Source organism: Chlorocebus sabaeus, chromosome 20, assembly GCF_047675955.1.
Source record: "Chlorocebus sabaeus isolate Y175 chromosome 20, mChlSab1.0.hap1, whole genome shotgun sequence".
Lineage (NCBI taxonomy): Eukaryota > Metazoa > Chordata > Mammalia > Primates > Cercopithecidae > Chlorocebus > Chlorocebus sabaeus.
Window position 1 is genome coordinate 18,703,209 of NC_132923.1, and position 12,779 is coordinate 18,715,987.

General features: G+C 36.7%; 1 protein-coding gene across 5 annotated transcripts in view; it reads left to right on the plus strand.

The window, feature by feature from the left end:
- Window positions 1-12,779, plus strand: part of GDAP2 (ganglioside induced differentiation associated protein 2) — a 69,209-nt gene that overhangs the window by 13,139 nt on the left and 43,291 nt on the right. For all 5 annotated transcript variants that reach the window (XM_007977385.3, XM_073008449.1, XM_007977386.3 and 2 more), the window contains exons 4-6: window positions 3,464-3,617; window positions 4,054-4,142; window positions 9,584-9,660. In XM_007977385.3, the coding sequence (XP_007975576.1) occupies window positions 3,464-3,617; window positions 4,054-4,142; window positions 9,584-9,660 (320 nt within the window). The remainder of the gene's footprint in view (window positions 1-3,463; window positions 3,618-4,053; window positions 4,143-9,583; window positions 9,661-12,779) is intronic.

Sequence of the window (12,779 nt, forward strand, 5' to 3'; positions counted from 1 at the left end):
AATTAGAATAGGCAGAGTTGGCTTATTGTACCCAAATTTCCCCCCTGAAAAAAAAATCAGTCTTATATTCACTTTGTGAATTTAGAAATTTTATGAAACTAAACCTATGTGAGGTTTGTTTGTTGTTTGAACCTGTATGTGGATGTGGATGTATACATATATTCTTACATCTTTTCATACCAAAATAAAATAATTATATGTATGCTGTTCTCAAAATAAGGTAATCATGTACGTATTCTGCAATTTGCCTTCTTCAGCAAATGAATTCCACCTTGTAATTTCAGAAATTATATCCACTACCCAAACCGTATTTAAAATTTCCAACTGATCCAAAAATGTCCTTTGTAGCAGCTATTTTATCCAAACCAGCATCCAGTCCAGGACCACACATTGCATCTTTTTTGTTATGTTTATTAATTTGTCTCTGTGTGTGTGGTACTTTGTAATCCAGTACGGTCTCCTGTCTGTGACACTGACTTGTTGACTGAACAAGGCCAATTATTTTTCACAGTATTCCTCCTTCTAGATTTGTCTGATTTACTTGAAGTGCCATTTAGTTTGTATTTCCTATAAACTTGACATTATGTCTAATGGAGTCAAGTTTTGCCTAAAATATTACATAGGTGATGTTGTGTTGTCTACTTAATGTTGTATCATGTTAGACCTGTTAGTGGGCCATCACTCATACTAAGACGGCTCTCTTAATTGGAGTGAAGACAACAGTTTGAACCTTCCATTCCATTTTTTTCTTGCCAAGGTCCCTCCTGGAACCCTCCATCCTCCCTTTCCTCTCTAGACTGTTCTCTATGCCTGCTGCACAGTGTCTGTTCTGGAACTTTTTTTAACATCATCCTGAGAAATCCTTTTTTCTGTTTGATGGATTAGCTCTCTTATTTTATTTTATTTTATTTTTGATGGAGTCTCACTCTGTTGCCCAGGCTGGAGTGCAGTGGCACGATCTCGGCAAGCTCCGCCTCCTGGGTTCACATCATTCTCCTGCCTCAGCCTCCCAAGTAGCTGGGACTACAGGTGCCTGCCACCACGCCCAGCTAACTTTTTGTATTTTTAGTAGAGATGGGGTTTCACCGTGTTAGCCAGGATGGTCTCGATCTCCTGACCTTGTGATCCGCCTGCCTCGGCCTCCCACAGTGCTAGAATTACATGTGTGAGCCACCGCATCTGTCCTGGATCTCTCATTTTTGTGAGTAAATCTACCAGGAGATTTTAAAGAAGGATACAATAGGGCAAAACTACTGAGATTTTATTTCCACCTTTGTACTTAGTTGGTAATTTGCTTAGAAATAGAATTCTAGTTTGGAAATCATTTTCTAGAAATTTGAAGGCACTACTCCTTTGTTTTCTACTTTGATTAGTGCTGTTAAGAAGTCTCATGCTATTCTTATCCCTGATTGTATGCTACTGGTTTCTTTCTGGAAAGCTTATGATCTCATCTGTGTTTCTTAGTGCTCTTAAATTTTACAGGGATGTGCCTTCATATGGTTTGGGTGTTTTATGGGCTCTTTGAATCTAGAAACTCATGTCTTTCCATCCTGGTAAATTTTTTTGTTTTATTTCATTAATAATTTCCTTCCTTCTTTGTTCTCTGTTCTCTCTGAAGAAATCCTGTTGGATGTTGTATTTTCTTGTTTAATTTTTCAGTTTTCTCATGTGTTATCTCTTATTTTCAATTTATTTTTGTTTTATTTTCTGGATTTCTTCAAGTTTAGTTTTAACCCTTCTATTGAACTTTTCATTTCTGCTGTCATATTTTTCACTTGGCTATAGGTAAGTGCCATTTCCTGTTCTCTGAATAGTCTGTTTTTATGACATTCTGATTTTGTTTAAAGTTTTTTTTTCCTGTGTTGTCTATTTCTTGAGCATGTGGTTAGTCTCCCCTTTTAGTTTTTGTTAGAGGCATTTCTCTCTTTCTGGTGGTCCTTAAGTGTTAGCTGTATTTAAGATGGAAGAACTGAAAAGTTCATGGGAAACTTTGTACACATGGGTGTCTAAGTCAGTTCAGGCTGCTATAACAAAGTATCATAGACTGAGTGGCTTAGGAAGAACAGAAATTTCTGGAGACTAAAATCCAAGATCAGGGTGCCAGCATGGTCAGGTTCTGCTAAGGGCTGTCTTCCTGGCTGCAGACTGCTAAGTTTTCATTGTATTTTCATGTGGCAGAGAGAGGGAGCAGACTTTCTGGAGACTCTTACAAGGATTCACATCTCATTCATGAGAGCTCTGCCCTCATGAGCTTATCTAATTCTAATTACCTCCCAAAGACCCTACCTCCTAACACCATCACATTAGGGGTAGGGTTTTAACATACAAGTTTCGAGGGAACCCACGCATTCAGTTCACAACAGTGGGCAAAGGTTATTGCCTGGTGGGTCTTGAAGCATATGACAGAATGGGACTCCTGCCTGTTATTTTATTGGGGAACTTTCCCCGGTTATCATAATCTGTAGGTCCTTTAGGTTTGGGCCTCTCAATTTCTTGGAAAGGAATCCTCCATGAGCGTAAGCCTAGATGTCTGTTTTGAAAGCCATTTGGGTGCTGAGGGCTAGACCTTTCACTGTTAAGTATAACACTTTAACTAAATCCCCTCTTTTCAGCTGTGCCTGGGGTTCTGGAATCCAGAAACTCTAGTTGAGCATCTCCAGAGAATAAACTTCTTCCCTGCTGCTCTGGTGGTAAAATAAAAATAAATAAATAAATAAATAAATAAATAAATAAAACAAAAAACCATAGCCTTACTGTGCTGGCTGGGGGAGGGGTTGTTGCAGATTTAACTGTCTTTATACAAACTTTTAACCAGGCCTCCTCTTTTTAGCGCCACATCCCACTTCACAGCATAGCCTTTACAAGTACTTAGGGCTCCAATTTCTGAGCCTTTTTAGCTTTCTCTAGTAATAATAACAATAATTGCTAATGCATGTACACACTTTGCATATACTCGTTTAATCCTGTGAAGTAAGTACTACTAGATCCCTCTTAAGTAGGAAATTGAGTTGTGACGAGGCCAAGCCCCTGCCCAGAGTGTCTTGACAGGAACGTGGTAGACTCAGGATTTGAATCAAAGCTGTCTGTCATGTATCCAACACTGCTCTTTAGTACAGGTCAAATTGCTTCGTATTAGTTATCTCATTTCTACAAGCAGTTAGGTTTCTCTGCTCTGTTGAGTCAGTTACTAGTCAGTTGACATTCTACCTTCCAAAATTTTGATGATGCTTATCTGCTTCATGTTCTTTCTCATTCTTTTTATCTGTCGCTGTGCTTATACCTGTTGTACTGCTTCACTGTCATTATCCAACAGAAGGAACAGAGATAAATGCTTATGTTCAGTCTGTATTTTTAACTGAAATTTCTCAAAGTTCTCAGTGCTTTCTCTGTTTCATGCTTTCATTTGTTTTTGTTTTTGTTTTCCTAACACGTCCAAACTTAGGTATGTTTCCATTGTTTCCAGGTTGCCGAACAGGTGAAGCAAAATTGACAAAAGGATTCAATCTAGCTGCCCGGTTCATCATTCACACAGTGGGACCTAAGTATAAGAGCCGCTATCGCACAGCAGCTGAGAGTTCCCTTTATAGCTGCTACAGAAACGTACTTCAACTAGCAAAGTATGGTCTACTCATTTTCTGGACATAGCATATCAGACATTGTTAAAGGCCCCAGTTTTTTAAAGACAAAGGCCCCAGTTTTTAAAGATTAAAAACCTAGCAGTGGAAGTCAAATTTTAGGTAATTTAGGAGGACCCTGACAATAGAATTATCTTTTCAAACTTAGCAGGATAAATGGGATAGATTTGAGTGACTTGAGAATTTAACCTTTTCCCATTTTTTATTCAGTTTTTATGTGAAATATGTGTCCTCCAAAGGTGCAATTAAATTGTATATTAATATAATTTTTGAGTAGTACAGTTGGGTTAGCTTTTATAGTAGATTTGTTGAAGAGGGAGGAAAGGAGAAGTTGAGCTAGATTTTGAAATTAGTTATGTATTGTGTATGTATTACAGATGTTTGCAGTGCAATTTTTGTGTTTTCCCTTTGGTTGCAGAGAGCAGTCAATGTCTTCTGTTGGCTTCTGTGTCATCAATTCTGCAAAACGTGGTTATCCTTTAGAGGATGCAACACACATAGCACTTCGTAAGTAATGTTGGAGAAGCTGTACATGAATTGAATCTTTAAAATTTTTAAAATTCTGGGCATGGTGGCTCACACCTGTAATTCCAGCAACTTGGGAGGCTGAGGCAGGGGGATCACTTGAGGCCAGAAGTTTAAGGCTGCAGCGAGCTGTGATTGCATCTATGAATAGCCACTGCACTCCAGTCCAAGCAACATGTAGTGAGACCTCATCTCAAAAAAAAAAAAAAAAAGTGTTTTTTTAAAAATCAGTAAATAGTTATAGCCAAAGAATATTCATTGATTAAGTGATTGTAGCACCCTGGAGGGAAGTTTTTATTGGCAAGCTGCAGAGCTCTCAATTTACTTTTTCAGGTTGACATTTTTATCCATTTGAATAAAGGGTTAGAAGACTTGCCTATTAGTTTTTTTAATTTAACAGAATTTGACTGAGCAAAGAACGAGTCTGGAGTTGGGCAGCCCCCAAAACCAGTATAGGTTCAGAACAGCTAGCCTCTTGAATTTGAAAGTGATGCTAAGTTAGAAAGTATGGCTAATGCATTGAGTAGTTAAATCACAATTTAGAATAATCTTAACAGTGCAATAAATGCAGTCCGATTTCATGATATCATATTTGTATAACACTTGGCAGTTTAAATAGCCATATTCACACATGCTGTTTGAATGTAAAACTACATTTAGGTTTTCAAAAGACTGGGCTCAATCAATGTGAGCCAAATGTCTGTATGTGACATAAAAATATGGCATTCAGCTAAAGAGAGTCCATGATCTCACTGTATATATGCAGATTTAGACCACATCTCGAGTTTTATATTTATTTCTGTGTGTCATATTTCCATCATCTCACTGTATATATGCAGATTTAGACCACATCTCAAGTTTTATATTTATTTCTGTGTGTCATATTTCATGAGACACTGACAAACAGGAGGGCAAACAGTTTGAAACAGCAGTGTTGTTTCTTCTAAAGAAGAGCATGCTTTTAGAAAATATGATGTCCATCTTCAAATATCTGAAGGAGTCTCATTGTGAACTTATTCTGTGCTACATTTTTCAGGCAGCAGTTCTTTCGGGTATTGTCATAAACTACAATGAGCATCTGGTGAAAGAACACTGTGGACCCATTGTCAAGAAAAATGTGCATAAATACAGAATTTGCATGTTATTTCAGGAAGTTTACAGATCCTCATCAGGATTATAGATAAGAACTCCAACTGTACAAGGCAAGGTCTAAGACCAAGTTATAAGGAAGAAAATGTTGGTCCCCCTTGAAGTAGTACTAACTGTAACAGAAAAGTATTTTAGCGATCTTCTTGTCACTAGGAACATTCATGCAGATATTACATGACCATTTGTTGCAGCTATTATAGAAAACAGTTCTCATTTCAAAGACAAACGATACTAAATGATCTTTAAGACCCCCTGTTATCTCTAGAATTTAAAGTTGAAGAGCTGAAAGCCTTATATCCACAAATACCACAAAGATATTTGAATGTATAAATTATTATTATGTAGCCTGGAGTTTAGGGTGAGGCTCTGTTCAGTCTTAGTCTTATTTAAGTATAAACTATTTTAAAAACCAATATTCTAATTACTCAAGGATTTTATAGGAAATTTGTATATTTTATAATTAAGCTTATATACATTATACTAGACTGAGCTTGGGGGGCAGGAATCTTACCTTTTTATCTTGAATGCTTGACATATGGTACTTGCTCAAGAAATAAGTATTTTAAAAAAGGACAAGTAAATTCCACTTACTTTACTTAACAACCCTGTGTTTTAGGTAGTATGGTGTCCATTGTACAAATAAAGAGGCTCAGAAATTTCTCCTATTGTGAGAGTTATGCAGACTTGGAGCATATATCCAGACCTTCTGACTCCCAAGTCTAGTTACCTGTCTGCTATACTAGATGATTCATTATGCTTGAGTTAGAACTGCTTCAGTGGAAGACTACTCTTATTATATGCCTGTCTTCTAAATGGTACCTAACCAAAGCAAAATTCCTGCCTTGATATCATTGCTCCTGACAAGGCTTTTGACTGGTCTCTGCATTCTCTGATTTTACTTAGTCCTTGTCCTGTCATCTCATAGCTTCTTTTATATATCTATTTTTTATGAAGGTAATCATAAGGATTGTATTTTAAAGAGGCAGCATTATTTTGTATAAAAGGTTCTTAATAGGGAGTTAAGAAGACTGGTTTTTAGTTCTAATTCTACCAGTCCAACTCTAGCTCTGTGGCCCCAGACAAATCACTTGATACAGTACTATAAGAGACGTCAACTTTGAGAGTAGCAGCAGATAAAGATCGATAATGGGTGTAAGGGATTTTGATGAAGCAATTTCTAGAAATATGATTAGCTAAAAGGAAATGTACAACTCTTAAAAAGTGGGCACATTTGACTTATTAGGCCTTAAATCTAGTGGCAAAACTGTAGCATCTCATTCAAACACGCAGAAGATAATGCCTTTTGCTTGAATATTTTATCAGGCATTTGGAAAACAAATGACTTGTACACTTTTGTAACATATATGGACCAAGAACAGATCTAATGATATAACTCTAAGTACTTGGTATCAAAAGCTTTCTTATTAAACTCTTATCAAAATTTATTTCATTTGAAGCCTAAGTAATATGTTTTTGATAGATATATTAAGACTTGTGCTTTTTTTTTCTTAGTTCATGTGCAGTTTGTTTTTCTCCAGAAGAAGTATCTGCATTGAAATAAATTTATCAGGTTATTTATTCATCCAATAAAAATTTGAGTGACTACTATGTACTGTATACAAAATAATACAGTGGCAAGAAATAAGATGAAGGTGTTTGTTCTTGCGGTGTTTCCAGATGGAGAATTATAATGTCCTAGATATCATTCTTACAATTTATAGGGTATTCACTAGATGTTTAAGCACAGGACATCATGATTGGTTGCAGAGATAGATGAAATTTTGAAAGGAGGAGCATGGTCTGACCTTTAGTACTAAAACCATAGAGTCATGACATCATTCTTCCTCACTGCTTTTGCAGAGTTAATTTTCTACATGAGTTCCACTGAGAGAATTCAGTTTGGTTGCTATTTGGTATTGTATTTTATCTTCCAAAGGAAATAATATAATTATATTCTGGGAAACTATTATGCATGAACATTAAAACTTGATGTCAAAGTAAATAGGAAACAAAATCTTTTTGTTTTGTTTTGTTTTTTTTGTTTTTTGAGATAGAGTCATACAGTGTCACCCAGGCTGCAGTGCAGTGGGGCAAACACAGCTCAATGCAGCCTCAAGCTCCTGGGCTCAAGTGGTCCTCCCTTGTTAGCCTCCTAGGTAGCTAGGACTACAGGCATGTGCCACCATACCTAGCTAATTTTAAAAAAAAAATGTGGTAAACGCAGGGTCTCACTGTGTTGCCCAAACTAGTCTTGAACTCAGGCTCAAGTAATAATCGTCTTGCCCTCACCTCCCAAAGTGCTGGGATTATAGCCATGAGCCCCATACCCTGCTGAAAATCTTTTTTTGAAAGTTCATTTTTGAAGAAGCTTTAAAGCAGAATAGAGGGAAAAATGAAAAGTAAATTTGTTATCCAACAGGAGGAGAGTTATGAGTGTTTGTTTAATCCTGTAACAAATGGGTTTGCTTTGTCAGGTTCTTGAGCTACAATGTTGAACAAAGCAGGCAATATGTAACTGAGCCATAAATTGTTAATTCAGTTACTAGTTACTTTCGAATGATTGCATATCACATCCGTAAGGTGTGCTAGGCCCCAAATTAAAGTAATATTAATATAAAATATGCTTGGTCTTCAAAAAGCTTAGTCTAGCTATAAAATGTGAGAAATTCTTTAAAATGAAGGGTGTTCAAAAGATTCTAGAGGGGGCACAAGGAAGGGTGGAGATGGCTCTCGGCTGGGTCTTGAAAAATGAGTAGGAGTTCACCAAAAGAAGAGAATGGTGGATGAGTGGTATTCTAGTCAAAGGTAGGCATGCAAGCAGAGGCAGGGCATTGGAAGTAAGTGGTATGTTTTGAATACAGCAAAGTAGATTTGGCTAAAGCATAAGATGTGGGAGGAATAATTGAAAATCGGACTAAAGAGCTGAGTGGGGAAAAGTGGATAGTTGGGGTTGGAGTATAGAGAGTCATGCTAGGGTTTTTGAATCTTAACCTGTAAGTAGTGCAGAGCATCACCAGTGTTTAGTAAAGAGGGAAACATGAGAAGATAACTCAGGCAACAGTGAGTATGTAGACTTGGGGAAGAAAGACACAAGGAGAGCAGTTAAGAGCTTGTTACCAAAGTCTGTGTGAGCCTTGAGAACCTGAAAGCAGCCAAAAGAAAGGAATAAATGTTAGAAATATTAGCAATAGAATTAAAAGCCATAGGAACTATTTGAAAATGCAGTGTGAAGGAAGAGATAAAGGAAGCATCAAAGACAATTCAGGATTCTAGCTTGGATGATTGGTTGGATGTTGATATGTAACCAAAATAAGGAATATAGGTAAAAAGGACCAGGTTTGTTGAGAAAAAGATGGTGGTCAGGATTTGGACCTGTTGGAGTCAGGTTTGGCTACACTGAATTTGAGGTCTCTGTGAGTTATCTGATCAGATATACCCAATAGGCGTCAGGTAATTCAGGCCTTTTCCTCAGAAAAAAAAAATATAAAGATTTGGGAGCCATCAGCATTTGAGGTAATACCTATCCAGCACATTCGTGAGCCAAGGAGAATAAGTATATCAAAAAAATTAAAAATATTGAAGGCAGAACCCTGGAGGACAACATTTTTAAAAGGTAAGGGCATGTGTGTTAAGGACTAAAGCTAGGGAGAGATCCAATGAGTTAAGAACTGAAGAAAAGGCCAGTAGGTCTTGTTATTAGGAAACTGATAAAGAAGAATTAGGATAACACAGAAATTAAGAAAAAAATAATTGAGCTTTGGTGTTGTGGAGTTTTGTCAGGGTCTGAAGGGCTAGGTAGGATATCTAATACTGTAACTGAGTGAATGGAAAGACACTTGTGCTAGATCATTCTGGCCCAAGAGAGAGGCCCCAGGGAATAAGAATATACTGGATAAGAGAGAATTATCTGGAGTCAGCATCTTCTACCACCAGTCACTGTTCTTGGCATTGGAAAGAGAGCAAGAAATACAATAAAGTGTCTTCTGTTATGGAGCTTTCATTCTAGTGAATGAGGTGGAGAGGGCAGGGAGGATAACAATACACAAGTAACTTCATAAAATGTCTATCACAGTTGCTCTGGAGGAAAGCAAATCAGAGAAGAGTTTTTATACAAGTAGTCTGAGCAGGCTTCACTGATAGGGTATTACTAAGCAGAGTCCTGAATGAAGTGAGAAGTGATCCATTACAAAAATAAAAACATTGAGGAGTTTGATTTTTCTTTATGTATAAGTAATTTTTTATTTATTGAGTAATCTTTCTATTCTTTTCCTTAGGCACTGTAAGGAGATTCCTAGAGATTCATGGGGAAACCATTGAAAAAGTAGTATTTGCTGTCTCTGATCTTGAAGAGGTATTTTGCCAATTGTTATATTATTTAAATCTTATTTCTACCTTTAAGCATTTGCCTTTGGCTTATCGCTATATATTTACTGAGTTTCCAGCAGACAAATCCTAATGATCTATGTATGTATTTGAGAGTGGGTCTTACCATCATTCATTGAAAAAGACTATATTGAAAACTAAAAACAAGTCAAGAAGGAGCATTTTGTTCATATTTTTTATGGCTAAACTGTTGTCGCTGTAAGTGAAATCTACAAAGTGGAGTTGTTTTGCGTGGCCCCGTGTTAGCTCTCAAAGCAACATCTTCTAAGCACTGAGTGTTTGGGGAGCATAACTGGAAACTACTATGCCAGAAAATCTTTGGTGTGTGCCTGAGCAGGTGACAGCCTAGCCCAGTGGCTGGTACTGTGAGGTTTATATGTTTTGTTATATGTAGTTCGGTTTAATATATTTCAATTTAATGTCAAGCCATTTTAGAAAATCAGTTTATTCTTATCTCATTACACTTTAATTTTAGAGTGATTTGTCTAGTTCAGCTTCTAATATTTCCCAGTTTTGTATTATTGAGCAAGTTAACCTTTCTGCTTCAGTAAAATAGAAATACTGATAGTACCTCTATCAGGTTTTTCTTGATAATAAAATGAGCTAGTATATTCATATTAGCTATCTATTAGTGAAGTATCTATTCAAGGCATATATAGCTACATATATAATATATATGTACCTTTGAATTTGCTGAAAAAAAGGCACATTTACTTTATCTCTTGTTTCATCTGGTTTATTTATACATAAAATCTTCCAGTGATCTTTTACTGAGTGTTTGCATATATCAGGTTTACTATATTAGGTCCTGGGAATATACCAGTGAAAAAAGCATGGTTGTTTCCTCAAGGAGCCTTTATCCTTTTATGGAAATAGATAATTCAGATACATTCAGATAATTGTGATAAGTGCATTAATGGAGGTATGGGAAGGATAGGACGTAACTTTAACCTGGCACGGGGTTAGGAAATGCTTCCCATAGGAAGTGATACATAAGTTGAAATAATTGTGAAAGGTACATAAGATTTGCCAAGGGAGAGAGGCAAGTGGCAACAGTCCTACAAGCCTGAGCAAAGACATGGAAATAAGACATAGCATCGAGTGTTTAGTATTGCTGCTGCATAAAATGTGAGGCTGAGAGTGGCAAAAATGAAAGTTAGATAGGGATAAGATCATTCAAGGCCTTGTGTCACATCCTGTAAAATTTAGACTTTATTAATTACGCAATGGGAAACAGAAGAGCTTTACACAAACAAATGATGTCATCTAATTTCTGTTTTAGCTGTGTGGAGGATGGTTTGGAAAGAGAAAGACTAATGGCAAGAAGAGATAACAGGTGCTTGCAGTACTGCACATGAGAAATGATCAGGCCTGAACAAGGTTACTGGTAGTGTTACAATTTTAAACATTTAGCAAATAAATTAACCTGGAGTTGGTGGTTGATTAAATACATACGGGAAAAGGAGTTAAACATGACTTCTAGGTTTTTGGCTTGAGTGACTAGGTAATGATGCCGCCATTGAGATAGCAAATAGAAAGTGGGAAAAGTTTTGGAGATGGGATGAAGACAAATTATTTTCTGAACACGTTGAGTCTTAGAGGATCAGTGGATCATCAGGGCAGAGGCTCAGCAAACCATTGTGCTTATCAGTTTGAAGCTGAGGAGTGAAGTCTAGGTTAGAGATTTGTCCGTTTTCATAGGATAGGATACAAATGAGATATGGCTCTTGCTCTCAGGGAGTTGGCAGACTAATGCTGAGACAACCAGATAAACAAAGATCACCCTACAGTGTGGCAAATGCTCCTCTAAGGTATGCACCACAGTGCCCTGGCAACTTGACACCTGACTCAGATTTAGAGGAACAGAGAATAAAAGTCTTTGCCCTCAGTATACCTGGGAAAGTAATCAACATTTACCATCTTTTTCTCAAGTCATTTGTGAATAATTTATAGAAGAATAAAGGGATAATGAAAAGCAAGTTTATTAGACATTTTAGTAAGAATTTAAACATAACAAAACTCTTTGTATCAAGTAAATACTGTTGCACAAACATAAAAAAATGAAAGAATACTGTCACACATCCTTTTAGTAAAATGAGATTGTCCAGGTTCCTATCACAAAATAGTATGTGATTAAGTTCTTCCTGTTGAATGATGGAATGAGAATACCATATTTTCTTTTGTCCTTAGAAATACACAGTGGCTCATGCCTGTAATCCCAGTACTTTGGGAGGCTGAGGCCGGTGGATCACCTGAGGTCAGGAGTTCAAGGCAGGGCAGGACTTATAGTTTAGGACTGGTTAGTTTGAATAATTCCAGCAGACTCTGGACTATAGGAGTAATCTCTAGATTCCTGATACCTGGCCCTTGATTATTTAGACCAAGAGAAATATTTGCATGGTATGTAAGAGTTAGATAAGGAAATGATTAGAACTGAAGATCTGGGATTGGTTGGTTGGCATATGCAAGATGTGCTTTTTACTATCTTTAGGAATTAGTTATCCCTTACAAGGACTGTCTTCCCAGGCCAGAAAGCTTTTTAAGATGTGAAAAACATCATAAAATAGAAAAAAAAAAAAAAGAAGCGTAATTAACATACATTTATTTAAAGACGATATACAGATAGCCAGTAAACACTGCAAAAGTGCTCCACACCATTAACCATTAGAGAAATACAAGTAAAAACCACAGTGGATACCACTTCACACCCACTAACATGGCTATAATTATGAAGGGAGACAATAACAAGTGTTGGTGAGGATGTGGAGAAATTGGAACCCTCATGGGTAGTTAATTGGAATGTAAAAATGGCACAGCTACTTTGGAAAACAGTCTGGCAGTTCATGAAAAAGTTAAACATAGAGTTACCCTATAATGCAGCAGTTTGGCTCTTAGTTGTATACAGAAGAGAGTTGAAAACATTTATGTCCACACAAAAATTTGTACACAAATATCTGTAGTAGCATTCTTTATAATAGCCAAAAAATAGAAACAACTGAAATGTCATCAAGTGATGAATTGATATAAAAAAATGTGGTGTGTGTATGTGTGCGTGCATGTGTGTTAGAATATTATTCAGCCATAAAA